An 18717-nucleotide genomic window follows, 5' to 3' on the forward strand; every position below is an offset into this window, starting at 1 on the left:
CTTTCCTTTCTTCTTTCTTTCCTTCCTTCTTCCTTCCTTCCTTCCTTCCTTCCTTCCTTCCTTCCTCCTTTTCTCCCTCTATCACTCCCACCTTTTGTCAAGAACATATTTTGAATTTGGTCAAGCTTTTTAAATATCTGTGGAGGTAATCACATGATTTTTCTTCTTATAATTATTGGTATGATGAATTTATAAATTATATAAGTGGATTTTCTAATATTGAATTCTGAAATTTCCCAAAGAAATCCCACTATTTTATATTGTATTGGAATTGAACCTGGGACCTTTCAGTTCACAGGCCGATGCTCTATCCACTGAGCCAAACCGGTTTCGGCTTATATTGTATTTCTTAAATGTTTTTTATTCAACTTAATATTTACTTTATTTTACTTTTGTTTTTTATTGAACTCACTGGGGTGTCATTGATTAATAAAGTGATGTAGATTTCAGGTGTACAATTCTATAATACATCATCTGTATATTGTATTGTGTGTTCACCACCCCAAGTCAAGTCTCCTTTAATCTCCATTTATCCCTCCTCTACCCTCTTCTACTCCCACCACCTTTCCTTCTGCTGATCACCATACAACAGTCTGTCTCCATGAGACTTTGATTTTGGGTGGTTTTTCTTAGGGGGGGAACTTAATATCTTCAAATTTTTCACCCAGCCCCCAAACCTCCTCCCCTCTGACAGCTGTTAGTCTATTCTTTGTATCTATAAGTCTATTTTCATTTTGTTTGTTAACTTTGTTCATTGGATTCCACATAAGTAAAATCATATATTTTTACATTGATATTCATAAGTGAGATTGACCTGTAATTTTCTTTCTTAAATAATCTTTATTATATTTTATTGTATATATTGTAGTATTAATACTACAGGCCCAGTGCACAGATTTGTGCACCGATGGGGTCACTTGGCCTGGCTGTGGGAATCGGGTCAAAATCAGCCTGGTGCATGGACTTGTCCAAGGCATGTTCAGCCCATCTCATCCAGTCCTGATCAGTATCAATGGGCTCTGGGAAGGGACTGCAGGACTGCTCCAGTGTCCGGTCCATCTCACCCAGTTCTGATGGGCTGTACACCAGCAGCAAGCTAACCTACCAGTTGGAGTCTCTGCCTCCTGCTGGTCAGCTTGCGGCATAGCTACTGGTCGAACAGTCAAACAGTTGTTTAGGCTTTCATTTATATATATATATACATATATATATATATACACACACACACAGAGAGAGAGAGAGAGAGAGAGAGAGAGAGAGAGAGAGACCTAGTGCACAAAATTTGTGTGGGGGGGTGGGCAGTGGTGGTGTCCCTCAGCCCAGCCTAAACTCTCTCGAATCTGGGACCCCTTGAAGGATGTTTGACTGTCCGTTTAGGCCCAATCCCAGTGAGATCGGGCCTAAACTGGCAGTCGGACATTTCTCTCACAATCTGGGACTGCTGGCTCCTAACTACTCACCTGCCTGTCTGCCTGATTGCCTCTAACTGCTTCTGCCTGCCAGCCTGATAGCCCCCTAACTGCTCCTCTACTGGCCTGATTGACACCTAACTGCACCCCTGCTGACCTGATGGCCCCCAACTGCCTTCCCTGCTGGCCCAATCACCTGCAACTGCCCTCCCCTGCCAGCCAGTTGCTCCTAACTGCCTTTCCCTGCCAGCCTGATGGCCCTTCCCTGCTAGCCATCTTGTGGCAGCCATCTTGTGATGACATGAGGATGGCCACCTTGTGGCAGCCATCTTGTGATGGCGTGAGGGTGTCGCACGAGGGCCACCTAGGCTTTTATTAGTATAGATGATTGTTTTGTAAAAAGAATTTGAAAGTTTTGTTTTTTTATACTCTGGAACAAATTAAGTAGCATATGGTATGTCTTATTAAAAAGTTTGGTAAAAATAAATAAATAAATAAATAAAAATTAAAAAGTTTGGTAGAATTCCTTGGTGAAATCAATCAAGACTGAAGGAATTATTGAAGTAGAGGAGTAGCCAAGAGAAGAATTGACAGCTTTTCCGGGTTTTTAAGTGTAGTTGCATGGAATTATACAAAGTAGTCTCTCTCACACTCTTTTTTTTTTTTTTCTGTTTCAAAGATTATTTTTCCTATCATTTTGTATTTTATAAACTTGTACTTTCTTTAATTTGGTTAACTGATAGCTTGCTTATTTTTGTTAATCTCTTTAACCAGCTCATTTTTTAAAATGTTTTTTGTTTCTCTTTGTAGCCTATGAATATCTGCCTTTATTTTTATCAATTCCTACTGCTTACTTTTAGTTAACTTTCTGTGTGTGTGTGTTCTATTGGGTTGTAAATTTAATTCATTTTTTATTTTTCTCGGTAAAGGTATTTAATACTTTTAATAGAAAATGTAATTAAGCAATATATGTTCTCTGTAACATTTCAGCTGTATCCCATGGATTTTAATTTTTATCATTATTTTCTAGACATTCTGTTTTGGTTTTGTAACCCTTTTACTTTTAGCAACTCTTTAAGCATAGTTTTTCATCTTGCTTAGGTCATGCTCCTGTTGGTGATTTGGCCACTTGCACCTTTATTCTTGGATTTTGAGGAATTTCATGTCACCAACTTTTGTTAAAGATGCTATCAAACTTTTTGTTGGTTTGTTTTTCTATCTTGTTCTGTTTTGTTTTCAGTAAGAGATTTAAAGTGATTATTCAAAACTGCTACATGATCACAAATCTACAATATTTTCCAACAAATTATTCAGTAAGATAATCAGAGTTGCAGATATTTTAAAAAGAGATTAAAGGCTATTGTCACAGAGCATTCTAAGAAGTCCTAAACTTTGACTGCCTGTATGAGAGTTGTTAGAAATAACTTTTACAAGCATAGTTTGTTTTGTTGTTTTGCAACTAGAGAAGAAACTTTTCCCACCATGTGATTTACTTTCTTTCCTTCACCAGCACTTTGAATAGCCTACAGTTTCAGGTCAAGCATAGGAATCCTTTTAGCACTGAGAAAAGCAGGCCTGAGAAGCTCAAAACTTACAATTTGAAAAGTATAGAATAAGCATTTTAGCAAATGAAATCTGGGGCATATACTATTCCAACTATATCTCCAACCAAGCCCACAGCTTTTATAAGGAAAAATGTAGTCATGGTGAAAGAGATTCATACTGTGACTCTCAAATAGTAAGATTTACAATTTATCATTTAGTATTATTATCAAAGCCAGGTTTTCATCATGTACTTTATTTTTTTAAAATCTTTATTGTTTAAAACATTACATATGTCCTCCTTTTTCCCCCATTGACCCCTTCTAATCTTTCCCTGCCCCAGGTCTTCACCACACTATTGTCTGTGTCTACACGTTATGCATATATGCAAGTTCCTTGGTTAATCCCTTCTCACTCACTGACCTTCCCTCTGAGACAGTCTGCTCCATGCTTTGATGTTTCTGGATCTATTTTGTTCATTAGTTTATTTTAAATATTATGCTAAGTGAAATAAGCAAGTCAGAGAGACAAGTATCAAATGATCTCACTCATATGTGGAATTTAATCTCATCATGTACTTTATAAATAGACTAGAGGCCTGATGCTCAAAATCCGTGCACAAGTAGGGTCCCTAAGCCTGGCCAACAATCAGGGCTGATCAGGTATGGGGCTTCCTTCATTCCATGCTGCCCCCTGGTGGTCAGTGCACTTCATAGTAAGTGAGCAAACTACCATTCTGGTCGAACTTCTGAGGGGACACTTTGCATTATATATATAATGATCTTTGCGGTGTTATAAATTTAAAACTACATAAGTCAATCCTATCTAATCTAATAAAAGAGTAATATGCCAGTTGACAATCACTACAACACATAAGATGTCTGCCTCCATGTGGTCAAAGATCCTGCCCCCATGTGGACACAAGATGGCCACCACAAGATGGCCAGCAGGAGAGTGCAGTTGGGAGAAACCAGTCCTGCAAGGGAGGGCAGTTGTCAGTAATCAGGCCAGCTGGGGAGGGCAGTTGGGAGGGGCCAGGCCTGCAAAGGAGGGACCTAGGCCTACAGGGGAGAGCAATTGGGGGAGGGGGGGAGGGGTACCAGGCCTGCAGAAGAGGGCAGTTAGGGATGACCAAGTCATCAGAGGAGGGAAGTTGGGGTGACCAGGCCTGCAGGGAAGGGCAGTTGGGAGGGACCTAGGCTTACAGGGGAAAGCCATTGGGGGGGACCAGGCCTGCAGGGTAGGGCAGTTAGGGGCAAACAGGCTGACAGGGAAGCAGTTGGGCATGAATCAGGCCGACAGGGGAGTTGCTAGGGGGGGATCAGGCTGGCAGGCAGAAGTGGTTAGGGGCAATCAGGAAGGTTGGCAGCCAGCAGTCCTGGATTGTGAGAGGGATGTCCAACTACTCATTTAAGCCTGATCCCACTGGGTTCGGGGTAAATGGGCAGTCAGATATCCTTTGAGGGGTCCCAGATTGGAGACATACACCCTTCATACCCGTGCAAGAATTTCGTGCACTGGGCCTTTAGTTATATGAATAAAAACAGGGCAAAGAAAAGATAAAGCAGATATAGATTCCTTCTACATAGGTCTCTTTTATTTCTTCTAGAGTAGGTTGGGAAATCTGAGATGTGATTTCCCTTAAACTTATAACAGAACATTAGATTTTTTTTTGCCTATTGTGAAGTCTTTGTTGAATGGCTAACGTTAAAAACAGTAGCCCGATATTCTAGAGAACCAACTACAGAAAGCAGAATTTGCCCCATTTTGTAGTTCTCTAAATAAGGACTGTCTGCTTCATGATGTATTAAATAGTAATCATTTTTCTACCAGTCTAAAGCAGACCATTTAAGAAGTCTTACTAAACTTGACCTGTGGTTTCCAAGTTCAGGGGTTGCATGCACTGGGATCTGTGCCTAACTCGCCCATTTAAAGAAAGGATGCTGGCTAGTGATTGGAGCTGCCTGGAATAACAGAGAGGGCTCTGCTGCATATCTAGAATTTGAAGGGGCAAAACAAAACAGCCAAGTTCCCTGTAGGCTAATGCACCATAGCTAGACTAGTGCTCTTTAGAAACCTCTGTCCAGGGGAATAGAGAGTGGCTGTATAGACTGTACCATCAAAGCAGGAGCTAACCCCTCAACCGGAGAGCACTTAGTCTGCATGTGTATATGTGGAGGGGTAACTTGAAGAAGTCTTTCCCTAACCTAATTCATCTTTATCAAAACTCTGGCAGTAGCAGGTGAAAAAGTTGAGCAAGATAGGGGGCATAGAGAACATATCAAGTCTTATTCCTCAATACTTGTCTGGTCCAAGCTGGGGAGAGAAGGCACTTTGAATTTAGATCAGATGGAACTTGTTAACATTCTAAAATGTGTCACAAGTTAGAAAACAGAAAATCTAATTATGGGTAAAGTAACATGGCCAACCACCTTAAAAACTGGCAAAACACACACACACACACACACACACACACACACACACACACACACACACACAGTTACTAAGTTATTCAAGAGAAGTGAGATTGAGAATTGTTGTGCATCCAGACCAGATTTAAGTATGAAACCAGAAGGCAAGAGTAAACGTGGTTGTGGAAGGTCATGAAAAGATCTGCTGTGGGACCAATAACACAGAAAAAAGTATTTGTTCATGTTTTCAGATACAGCAAAACTTATGTGGTAGAATGTAGAGCTTTGCATTAACATGGCTCCTCACCCTGCCTAATGGAAAAGCTACTGAGCTTCCTTATATGGTCTGACGTACTACTCACTGTGCATATACTACATTTATGTCACTTTGGTTATATCTCCATGGGGAACTTAAGGGACACTAGTGGTGTATTCATTCACTCAGATGTATATATTGTCCTTGTTACTGGTTAGTTGCTAATTTAGTAGAAAGTAGCCTTGCATCTGATTTGAGTTCTAATAAGTCTTTGAATGTACACCCACTTCTGTGATCTGACCTAGCTTAATGGCACATTCTAGGAAATTAAAGAAGTACAGAATGGCTGGAATATATGGTATCGTGTGAGGAGTGGTGGAATTTGAAGAGGTAAGCAGGGTGAGATGACAACAGTTTTAAACTTTAGTGAGGTCTTTATCTAGGAAAGCTAAAACACCATAAAATAATTTTGAGGTATATGGTATGACCAGATTTGTACTTTGGATTCAATGAAGAAGGACTATCAGAAGCTGCTCCAGTGAGGTAGGTGAGAGGTGATGATTTGAATGTTTGTGGGAGTTGAGATAGAGACACAGGGACAGATAGTAGTGAAGGAAGGGAGAAAAGGGAGGCATTTAGAAACACTCTAGGGTTTCTAGAGGGGCCACTGCATGCATAATTTCATTCTCTGAGATAGTACACAGAGAACAGGTTTTGGAGAGAAATGAGTTGAGTTTGGAGAAGATTGTATTTGAGAGGCTCATAGGACATATCTGAATATAACCTCATATAACCAAGTCTGAATACATATTTAAAAGTTGAAAACTTAAAAGAATTAAGTTATCTAGTGCATATAAAGTATCAGTTATGAAAATGAGGATGATAGGGAAGTAAATAAGAAAATATAACTCTAAATACATGCTTAAGGAAACTAAAAGAACATGGAAGTACTGGTAAGATGTAAAATAAAGCAATTTGTCATGCAAAACTAAAAATTAAGGAAAATAAGGATATTAAAAAATCAAAACCCAATTGTCATCAGGAATGAATGTATTTTCTACAAATGCTTCCCATGAAATGAGCGTATTCTTTTGCTGTTGTTAGAAAGCCATATGGTATTTTGAACTAGAGAGTTTGCTGGAAATTGTAATTGTTTAATAGAATACAGAAACTGGACATCTGATAATTAAATAAAACAAAAAAGCCTTTGCCAGATACAGAGAACACAGTTACCTCATGCATTTTGCATAGACACACAGGGAATGCGTGTTTTCTTCCTCTACAAAGAAAATATATCTAAGGAGAGTGTAAAGAGTTTGTCTCCACACAGTTGACATGTGATCATTGTGAGTCCAGGCTAAATGTATTAGGAAAAAAGTCCTGGCTGACTTCCTTTCTTTTCATTAAGCAATGACTTAGCACAAAAAATGGCATTGCTTACATTTCCACAGTCTTTGAAATCACATGTTTAGAAACATGACTTACAGTGGAAATACATGATCTAGGCCAGAGTTATAACTATATACAAATGCTTAAGGGTGATAGAGATCCTGTAGAGGCAGTATGATTACTTAGAACCTAGTCATTTTGTTTCTGAGTTACTGAATCTATACTTTTCACTGAATAAAACCGAAGAAGACTACTTTTCACTACAGCATATGTTTTGGTACAGATAATCCCAAATCATAGATAATCAAAAAAATTTTATTTGGGTTTTGAATATTTTCATACATAAAGTAAAATATTCTGTAAATTTGTAAACTTCAAACAAAATAATGCCCAGTGAAAAATTAGAAAGTTATCAACCTTTCTCAATGTAATGCTAAGGATATTAAAACACTCCCTTACATTTTATGCCTACTCCTTGCCCAGAAATGAACTCTAAACTCTTTGACATGGCATTTGAGATCCTCAATAATCTTCCTAACCTGTTTTTTCAGTAATTTCTGTCCACATCCTTCTCTTTCTAGAATATGTTGTAAACTTCCAGTTTCATGTCCTAGTTCATGGTGTTCCCTTAATCTGTTATGGTTGTTTTCATTCATCAAAAGCCTGTACACTTTTCAAGCCCATGTAATCTGTCATTTTCTCTGCAACATCTTCTTTATCTTGCCTTCAAGTAGTTTTAATTCTTCCTTCTTCTGTACTTTTCCTACTACTATTAAAATTAAATTTAAGTATTAGAAAGTTTTTATTCCTCCACAATATTATACTCAAAAGGAAAAAGTCTTACTTATTTTGATTTCACCCCAAGCTTCACACGAAGACTGAGTGAGGATGCCCAATAAATACTGAATAGACATAGTCTTGATTTATGTAACAAACAGAGAAACAAACTTTAAAAATAATCCTTACCTATATAAAATGTATAAACCACAAACCACTGATTATTTTGTCAGTTATTGTTAGAATAAAAAAAAAATCATTGGACTTTGGATAAGAATGAACGTTTACCCTAAACATGAATTTTCCATTGTAATCCTTTTGGTGCTAAATAAATCAAACAACTAAATTTCTCTCTTGCAGTCAGGCAGAAAATAGTTATCTAAAAATCCAGTCAAGTATCTGTAAAAATAAATAAAAATTAAATATGAGATCCTTACTAATGCTACTAGAATATCAAAGTAAGTATCATTTACTTTGTTAAACTCTTTTGTATGTAAAAGGGTTAAAGACATTTTGAAGACTAAAGAGATTAATTCAATTAAATGTAACTTTAAGGAAAAATAGTTCTATACTAAAGGGCCAGTGTTAAATCACGGTCATGAAATATTTTTTATAACTCTTTAAAAAATCTAATAATTGATAATATGTTGAAATTGCATTCAATATTGCTCTATGACTGTAGATCAAGTGTCAGCAAACTATAAACCTGGCTCCTAACCTATTTTTTTGTAAATTAAGTTTTACTAAAACACAATCATACTCATTTGTTTCTGTATTATTCCTGTCTTCCTTTATTCTGCAAAGTTGAGTAGTTCAGACAGATTGTGTGTTTTGCAAAAATATTTCTTTCTGGCCCTTTAGAGATAATTGGCCAACTCCTATTGTAGATAATCAGTTAGTAAAAATCTGGTTGAAAACCAAGCTAGTTTGTATATGTGAAAATGTATTACTATTCTAGACTTTAAAATACTTATGCAAATTTTCCTTCTCAAAACCAAAAAAACAAGCAAACGAAAAAACATTGAAAAAGGTACAAGGGAGCTCCAGTGGTACAATAGGTTAGCGCTCAGTACTTATAAAAAAGGTACAAGGATGTTATGACCCAGCATGCCCTATTTTGCGTATTTATCTGAAAATTTTGAAAATACTTATATGTAAAGATATATGTACGCCTGTGTTCACTGCAGCACCATTCTCAATAGCCAAGACATGGAAATAACCTAAGTGTCCTTCAAACAATGATTAGATAAAGAAGGTATGATCAATATACACAGCCATAAAAAACATGAAATATTTCCATTTGCAACAATATGGAAGAATCTTAAGAGTATAATGCTAAGTGAAATAAGTCAGATGGAAAAAGATAAGAACCATATGATTTCAGTGATATGTGAAATATAAAACAAAAAGTATCAAGCAGCCCTTGTTGGTTTGGCTCAGTGGATGGAGCATCCGCCGGTGGACTGAAGGGTTCCTGGTTCGATTCTGGTCAGGGACACATTTCTGGGTTGCAGACTCTGTCTCCGTAGGGGGCATGCAGAAGGCAGCCAATCAACAATTCCCAGTCATCATTGTTTTATCTCTCTCTTTCTCTCCTTGCTCTCTGAAATCAATAAAAAAACACACAACATATATTTTTTTAAAGTAACAAGCAAACAGATGAACTCATAGACACACCCAACAGTATGGTGGTTATTAAAAGGGGAGGGTAGTGGGGGGAGGATGAAGAGGGTAAAGAGTGTCAAATACATGGTGACAGAAGGAGATCAGACTTTGGGTGGTGAGCACACAATAGAATATACATTCCATGTATTATAAAGGTAACATATAATGTTATTAACCAATATTGCCCCCAAATTTATTTATTTTTTAAGGGATGTCATGATTAGAAATGTACAGATGTCAACTAGATAGGAGAGATAAAGGGCATACATGCAAAATATTTTTTAAAGAATCAATTATTTTATTTCAATATCTTTAACATATGCCTAGTTGATTATTTTTCACTAGCTAGGAAAAGTAGTGGCTGCTCTTTATATTTGAGTATACCACTGAAAAGTATTTTTTCTACCACTGCTGTTTTACTAAAAAGAAGAAACTTAATTCTTCCTATAAGAATAAAGGCTTAAAGGTAAATATAATTATTTTTTTAAATGAGAAGAGAAAAAGAAGAGGAAGGAGAGAGAGAGTAGAGGGAGAGGAGAAGTGGGGAGAGAGGAAAAAGAAGGTACTGTACCTCATTCTCTAATTGATATGAAGCCAATCTGTGTACCAAAATTAAGGCCATCGCGGATATGGGAGAAGAACTTCTCAGGGTGGCAGGATGTACAGAGGTTGAGATCCTGCATTAGGTCCTGGATATTCTGTGGTAGAATTCCTCCTTGTTCTAGAAGAATCCTTAGGATGAAGATTTTTCAAAAGATAGCAAGTTCATTTTACCAAAAGCCAAAGCAATATGAAATAAGTACGGTTATTGGTATAAAAGAATTCTGGGAAAGATATGCTTGGAACAATGCAAACTATTATTCAGTTACAGAACATGGACTAGTCAGGAAAGGGTAGATTTTATCACCATTTGTCACCTACATTCATATATAAACTATAGAATCTTTCTTACTGTACTGCAATTATAATCTGGGTACAGAATTTTGTAATAAAAATCAAGTTCTTATTTTAGAAGAAACTTTAAAGTTATCAGGGTAGCCCTGACCAGTTTGGCTCAGTGGATAGAGCATCGGCCTGAGAACTGAAGGGTCCCAGGTTCAATTCCAGTGGAGGGCATGTACCTTGGTTGTGGGCACATACCCAGCAGGGGGTGTGGAGGAGGCAGCTGATGGATGTTTCTAACTCTCTCTCCCTCTCTCTTCCTTTCTGTAAAAAAAACAATAAAATATATATATTTTTAAAAGTTACCAGGGTATTTATAGACAAGATTCCTTTGATTCAGATAGAGCATGCCTTTAAGTCATTTGATCCTATATTCTTTCTCCTATTACCAATTTTTTCACAGAGAATTTGCTTCTCCATAAAACTTTATGATATAAAATGTGACTATCAATTAGTGATAGTTATTCTGCAAGTAACATTTAAGAGCATATTTCAATTCTCTCTGCTAATGTGCTAAATGAGACAGAACCTAGGCAAGGTTTAGCTGAGTAAAATAAAAACATGATTCAAATCAGACATCAATTTTCCTTTGTAGAAAAGACAATAATGCTAACAGCTATTAATAGCAAAACATCATAAATTCAAAAATCTTAAGGGGCCAAAAAAAAAAACTTGAAAGTGACTACGTGTTTATAATATCTAATATTTTTGCTGAGAAGTATATTCCTCTAGTAAGAGAATACAAAGAATTTTAAAATATCAGTTTCCTGATAGTTAATTATATTTAGGAGAATTTAGCTGAGGGATAACTATGAAGTAAAACACATTCCAACTTTTCTCTATGAACTTTAACCTCCCTTTTAAATCAAAGAGATACTAGCCAGGAAAATGTCTGTTATTAAAACTTAGATGAGAACAGATTTCATATTTAAATTAGTTTTTTGTGTACATGCATTTGTCATCTATTTCAATATTTGCCAAATGAATTTTTCTTGGAATTAATAATTGTTCTCTAAATTAATTTTCATTGAAAACTTGCAGTTCTGAAAAGAAATCAAACATACCTGGTGGCTTTACGAATGTCAACATAGGGATTTGGTGAGTCAAATAGCCGCACACATTCAGGATCAATATTATGAAATGCACTTGCAGATTCCCTTGGAAGAGTAAAACAGCAAGGTCCTACTGAAGGTCCCAGTATGACAATAATATCTTCCAAACTACAACTATATTCTGCTATCATAGCATTCACGGTAGCCATAGCAACACCTAGCAAAGTACCTTTCCAACCTGGTAAATAAGAAGAAAAAGAGATAAGGACAGTTAAAACATAACAAAATTTCACTTTAATTTTTTTTAATCCTCATCTTAAGATATGTTATTTATTTATTTGAGAGAGAGGAAAAGAGAGGGAGAGAAAGAAACATCAACTGGCCTGACTGGGAATCAAACCCTAGACCATTTGGTAAGGGACAACGCTCCAATCAACTGAGCCACACCAGGCAGAGCAATTTTACTTTAATTTTTATCTAAGTTAAAGATAAGCACAGTTTCTGTTTTGTTTTTTTTCCAAAACCAGAAATAATAAATGAATCACAAAATTGAGCTAACTAATCACTTAACTAACTAAAATACTGGCTTTTAAATGAGGTATATTATACATAGCCCCTGACACAGAAGATATTTAATGGGGTGTCCCTTCCACTTCCTTTTAAAAATGTCCTATACTTTTAGTTTCCACTGGCACTATGCCTTCTTATTCTTCTCTCTTTCTCTTCCTCCCTCACTTTCCCCCCCTCATTTTTAAAAATTGTAAAAAATAAAATAAAATTTATGATTTTAACCAATTTAAAGAGACACTTAGTAGTGTTAAGCTTATTTACATTGTTGTGCAACAACTCTCCACAACTTTTTCATCTTCAAAAATTGAAACTCTATAGGATATACAAGTTTTAAACAATAAATATCCCTTCTTACCTTCCCTGGTCCCTGGCAACCACCATTCTACTTTCTGTTTCTGTGAATTTGACTACTCCAGATACCTCATGTAAGTGGAATCATACAATATTTTTCTTTTTGTGACTAGCTTATTTCACTTAGCATAATGTCCTCAAGATTCATGTTTTAGCATGCATCAGAATTTCCTTATTTTTTTTTTAAATATGTCATTATTAATTTCAGAGAGAGGAAGGGAGAGAGAGAGAGAAGGATAGAAACATCAATGATGAGAGAGAAGCATTGATCGGCTGCCTCCTACACACCCTCTCTTGGGGATTGAGCCAGCAACCTGGGCATGTGCCCTGACAGGGTGCGTGGGGAGGGTAGGGGAGGGGAGGGATGGAGCCTCAAACTCCTGGTTCATGTGTCTATGCTCAACCATTCAGCACAACAGTAGGGCTGGATTTCCTTCTTTTTTAAGGCTGGATAATATTCCATTTTATGTATATAGCACACATTGCTTATGTATTAATCCATCAACAGACACCTGAGTTGCTTCAACATCTTAGCTATAATGAATAATGCTATTATTACCAAGGGAGTGCAGATACCTTATTGAGAACCTTGTTTTCAATTACTTTGGATACATACTCATAGGTAGAATTGCTGGATAATAGGGTAACTCTATTTAAAAAAATTTTTTTAAAACCCAATGCCATTTTCCACAGCATTGCACCATTTTACATTCTCACCAGTAGTGCATTAGGGTTCCAATTTATACACATCCTCATCAACACTAGTTATTTTCCTTTTAAAAAATATTAGCCACCCTAATAGGTATGAGGTGATATCTCATTATGGTTTTGATTTGCATTTTCCTAATTATTTGTGAAGCTGAGCATCTTTTCGCATGCTGTTAGTCATTTGTATATTGTCTTTGGAGAAATGCATATTCAAATACTTTGCCTATATTTTAAATAGGTTATTTGTTTTCTGTTGTTGTGGAGTTGTAGGAGTTCTTTATATATTTTGTATATTAATCACTTGTCAGATATATAAGTTGCAAATACTTTCTCCCAGTCCGTGAGCTATCTTTTCACTTTAAATTTTAATTTTTATGAAATTGAATTTATTTTTAATTTTGTTGCTTGTGCTTTTATTGTCATATCTAAAAAACCATTGCATAATCCAAGGTAATAAGAAATTATACTTGTTTTCTTCTTTGAGTATTATAGCTTTAGCTCTACATTTACTTCTTTGATTAATTTTTAGGTTAATTTTTATATGTTATAAGATATAACTATCCATTTTTTCCATGTGAATATTCAGTTTTCCATCATCATTTGTTAAAGAGATTATCCTTTCCCCATTGTATAGTTTATACACCTGGTTAAAAATCAACTGACCATATACGAAATGGTCTGTTTCTGGATTCTCTATTCTGTTCTATTAATGTATATATCTGTCTTTATGCCATTCTGCTTTGATTACTGTAGCTTTATAATAAGTTTTGAAATTAAGAAGTATGAGACCTCTAACTTTGTTCTTTTTCAATAGTTTCATTTTGTCAGCTTTATCTTTGATATTTTAAAAATGTTTTAAAGCCTAAAATGTAACAAGTAACATTCCCTTTTTATATCCAGGAAATAAGAATCAAATTTTAAATAACTTTAGCAATGTGTAGTGATTTAATTCTTTTACTTTAGCCACTTTCTTATTTAACGACAATCTAAAAAAGCAAAGTGGTCATAAATTTACAAATAGAAGGAAATCCAAAAGATCATCCCTCAGTTCACATAGATATACAACTGGATAACCTAAACAGTATTTTAAAACACCTCCAGAAAATAAAATTCCATAACCTTAGCAAATAATCTAAAAATCTTTCTTTGTTCTTAGCATATTAAACTAAAGGCAACTTGCTAAATATTTCTCTCTTTTTTTTTTTAACCTACATACCTTTGCGCATGCTGCTGCATCTTTATGAACACCTCTCTGCAACATGCCTCACCTTCCTAGTCCTCACTGTCTACACTTCAAGGCTTCTCAGGGACAGTGTCACACCCTGGGGAGTGTTTGAAAAGCATAATGGCATTTTTTCTTTTTCTTTCTTTCTTCTTCTTCTTCTTCTTTTTTTAATTACAACTGGAAATTTCAAAAGCCAAACAAACTGTCTGCAATGTAAGATTATCTTGCCCAAAATGTTCCCAGCCCCTCTCCTGAGAAACACTGGCGCCCAACCAAACTACAAATTCCTCAGGAACCAGCCTAGGTACCACTTTTGGGGGGAATTCTATTCTGATTAATATAAATTGACTTAGTTTCTGCTTTTATCTGCTTCTATAATAGGAGTATGCTGAACCTACCCTTATCTTTATATTTATCACCACGTAAAGTAATAAACTGTTTATGTATCTGTTACACCTACCAGAAAAAAAAATTATAATTTATCCTGTGCTTCAAAAATGGTAAAATCCTAAATGCTTAATTAAATTTGCTTACCAGCTTTGACTGGTTTGGCTCAGTGGATAGAGCATCGGCCTGCAGACTCAAGGGTCCCAGGTTTGATTCCGGTCAAGGGCATGTATCTTGGTTGCGGGCACATCCCTAGTGGGGAGTGTGCAGGAGGACAGCTGATCCATGTTTCTGTCTTATGGATGTTTCTAACCCTCTATCCCTCTCCCTTCTGCTCTGTAAAAATCAATAAAATATATTTTTAAAATAAATAAATAAATAACTTTGCTTACCAGAGTGAGCAACCCCACATGCTCTTTTGATAGGATCTGCAAAAACCATTGGTATACAGTCAGCACCAAGAGCTGCTATTGTGACTCCTCTCTGGTTTGTGGTGATTCCATCGTAAGATTCCGGCTCCTTCCTTCCCATAACCCAGACAGCATTGGCATGATCTGTCTAATACCAAAGATGTGCAAATAAAAATGTTTTCAAAGTAGGATTTCTCAGACCATAAGCTTTTCTGGAAATATTCATTTTGTATAAAATTATATAACCAGTTTAAAATTATTAGCATTGGTTGAATATATCACTTCTGTATTTGGTAAAATACCAATTTATTATCATTTAAACTTAGGTATTATAATTTCTGCATATTTTATTCAAAGGACAGCAGACTTTAACATGTTAAAGTTCAATACTGTCCTTCATGAATACCTCCTACTAGAGTCAGTAAATCTCTACATGTAGTACTTTCCACAATGAACTAATTCATTGAATTGAAAGAAATTAATTACCATGTCAATGTTATTTTTACTTTTCCTAGATTCAATTAAAACTAGAATTTTGTAACAAACAAAGCACTATCTCATCAACTGTGCCCTGGTGTTAACTTAGAAAATAATGGCCTTTCTCTTTCACAGTTCAGGAACCTTACTTCTAAATAATAAACGGCAGTGATACTATATTCTCTAAGAGTTAACTGTACTTTTACATGTGAGGAGTTCCAGGTGAATGAATTTATATATACAAATATATGTGTGTGTGTATATATGTGTGTGTGTGTATATATGTATATATATATATGTGTGTGTGTGTGTGTGTGTGTGTGTGTGTGCATACATACACACATACATATATACACACATACATATATACACACACACGATACAGAATTGCCATATATGTGTGCATACATATATGACAATTCTATGTGTGAATACACACACACACACACACACACACACAAATAGAATTGATTTTTAGGCTATGGTATACAGATCAAAAAACATCAACTGTAAGAATTATCCTAACATTTTACATAAAACACCAGATGCAAAAACTAAGTAGCTTGTTTAAGATCCATTAATCATTAGCAGGATGAGTAATATTCTTCAGATCTTTCAAAATATGAAACATAATTTTACCTTTATTCTGTAAAATTTCTTCACATTAAATCCTGCAGCATTCCCCAACCTACGCAGATTTTCTTGAACAACTACCTGAGGATCTCTTCGCTTGGAACTACTGAAGAGATTGAATGAGCTGAGAGTTGGTATGTAAGATATCCCACCTGTTCTTGTAGTAAATCCATGTATGAAAATATCTATTGAAGATAATGAAGATTAAAAGTATGTTATACAAAAGACTATAAAAAGCATTACAGACCCTATCTCTTGGTAAGACTTTCCCTGATCATTTCAGCCTGCTTTTCTTTATCTAGCATCTAATGTTTATAGCACTTTGTACCTCCGTATGTTCTTATCATACACTGCTTTGTGTTTGTTTTACCTTTCCTATGGATTTATTGCTCTTCAAAGGGTATCATCTGTCCTATTTGTTTTTGTTATTCCCAATAGTCTATAGCTCATAATAAATATCACTTAACCAAGAAGATTGACTGTTTTAAATTTCACTCTTTTGTAATGATGACAATGAGTAAAGATTTCAGAATTGCTAAATAGGAAATTTCATTTAAAGGAAGCCTGGGAATTTGTCTTAAAGCTGAATTTGCATAAAGCAAAATTATTTATGTAGAAGGCTTTTAAGGGACTATCCCTTAATATCCCTAACTCTACCAGACCACCCATGACTTTCCCATGTTTCAACTGATAGTAATGAGCACATAAGCCCACACAGTCTACAAAAGAAAAAAGGAAAAAAAGACGTGAACAACTTCTAAAGAATGACTGTTTTTTTCAAATGCCTGGTGAAAAACAACAGATAGTGTGTAAAATACCTGAGATCAAAGGAGATGTGATAATGGTTAATTCTCCTTTCAGTGCTGGCAGACTTCTCAAATATGTTTCTATTTCATTCTGTACAGCTTCCAGTTCTTGAGTTGTGATCACATTTATCTCAGTGGACTGTTTCAAAAGACCTCCCTTCAAAGTTACCTGTAAGTCTTCAAACTCAAAATTGTAAACTTGAGTGAAGAGTTGATCAATAAAAGCCTTCATTAATGTCTTCCGGTGCATGGGTACAATTACCTTAATGCTGCTCAGATTTTTTTCATCAATTTTTTGTTTAATGGCATACAAAGAGGCAGCCATACTGGGATTGCTAACAATCTCAAAGTCTCTCAGGAGAGCTGATAATCCATTGGCTGTTTCTAATTCGTAAGTATCAAGGTCACCTTTCCTTTCACAGCTGATGTCACTGCAGCACATTATGCAAAGGAACTTGGCCTTGGCAGCATGGTGGGATCTCACAGCATTCAATGTCTTCAGTAATGTCTGGTAGCTTTTCTGAGAGTTCAATGTCAAACCAAATAGATCAATCAACACTGCTTCTGACATTTCTTCAGTTATTGTACGAAGCTCTTCAAAGAAGACTTTTGTGCCCCCCCCACAAAAAAAATCACCTGTAAAGAAATATTAGCATAAATAAGAATGCAAAATTAGATCAATCTTATAGTTACAACAGGAATATATGGCTAAAAATGTGACCAGAATTGTAACTCTAGACCCCTTCCAGAAAAGTCAGAAAATTGTCATAAGAGAATCATGACAATTAAAGCAAAGCTATTTCTTTTTATTTATTTTTTATTTTATTGATTTTTTTACAGAGAGAAGGAGTGAGGGATAGAGAGCTAGAAACATCGATGAGAGAGAAACATCCACCAGCAGCCTCTTGCACACCCCCTACCGGGGATGTGCCCGCAACCAATGTACATGCCCTTGACCGGAATGGAACCCGGGACCTTTCAGTCCGCAGAACGATGCTCTACCACTGAGCCAAACCAGTTTCGGCGCAAAGCTACTTCTTAATTCATTTTCCAAAAGGATATGTACATCTTTCCAGGAAATCAACAGTTCCTCTGTTTTTGTTTTTATATAGGGAATTTTAAATAGGAATTTACCTGTTGACTTAGACAAAGTCCTGTTTTTAAGCTACATGGTATCAATTTAAGTAAGTGATATATCATTAATCCTGACATGACTGTCCTGTTAGGTCACATGCCTTCATAAGAAATACGGGGGCCTTGCGTTCAGCATGTGAAACGGAGCTGCACTTTAAAAACCTCGTTTTTACGAGATAAAAGCTGACATGACCATACATTTCTCTCCAGGATTTACACAATGCTCCAGGCATGGCAATGGCCACAAGGCGCCTGCGATCTGCAGGAGACGCGCTTCCCATCTGCAGCCTCCTCCTCCTCCCAGGCGGGCGCGGACCTTCCACCTCAGCCCGCCTCCCACCAGCCCGTCTCCGGGGACCCCCTTCCCTGACTCCCGGCCTCGGCTTCCTCTCGCTCCCTACCGTCCAGGACTCCCGCTCGGGTGCACCGCGCCGGTTTTGAAAATATTAAGAGCAGAGCGGGGTGACCGGGAAATTCCACAGAGCGCGTCTGTCACAGGCGGCTCCAGGCCGCCCCGTCTCCACCCGCCCGGACCCGCCCCGCCCCTCCCGGCGCCCCGCCCCGCGGGGGACT

General features: G+C 36.6%; 1 protein-coding gene across 2 annotated transcripts; it reads right to left on the reverse strand.

Moving 5' to 3' along the window:
- Positions 1–7301: 7301 nt before the first annotated feature.
- Positions 7302–17635, reverse strand: LACC1 (laccase domain containing 1). 2 transcript variants are annotated; one of them, XM_036456373.2, is made up of 6 exons: positions 17023–17635; positions 16211–16389; positions 15077–15242; positions 11456–11681; positions 10021–10181; positions 7302–8183 (listed from the first exon to the last, which is right to left on the reverse strand). In XM_036456373.2, exons 1-5 carry the CDS (start codon positions 17579–17581, stop codon positions 10022–10024), a joined length of 1290 nt encoding a protein of 429 aa, XP_036312266.1. In that variant the 5' UTR covers positions 17582–17635; the 3' UTR covers positions 7302–8183; position 10021. The 2 variants fall into 2 exon arrangements, with proteins under 2 accessions (XP_036312266.1, XP_036312267.1); XM_036456374.1 differs by lacking the exon at positions 17023–17635 and having other exon boundaries at positions 15077–15238; positions 16211–16350.
- Between the last annotated feature and the right edge of the window lie 1082 nt (positions 17636–18717).

This window comes from Pipistrellus kuhlii, unplaced genomic scaffold (genome assembly GCF_014108245.1).
Source record: "Pipistrellus kuhlii isolate mPipKuh1 unplaced genomic scaffold, mPipKuh1.p scaffold_m20_p_3, whole genome shotgun sequence".
Classification (NCBI taxonomy): domain Eukaryota; kingdom Metazoa; phylum Chordata; class Mammalia; order Chiroptera; family Vespertilionidae; genus Pipistrellus; species Pipistrellus kuhlii.

Excerpts from the sequence above, each read along its gene's own strand:
- LACC1 (XM_036456373.2), bottom strand. The coding sequence starts at position 17,581 with ATGTCAGAAGCAGTGTTGATTGATCTATTTGGTTTGACATTGAACTCT. Across the intron at positions 15,243-16,210 it reads AGAAATTTTACAGAATAAAG|ACAGATCATGCCAATGCTGT; the intron begins GTAAAATTATGT and ends CTTTGGTATTAG. Across the intron at positions 11,682-15,076 it reads ATGTGGGGTTGCTCACTCTG|GTTGGAAAGGTACTTTGCTA; the intron begins GTAAGCAAAGTT and ends CTTATTTACCAG.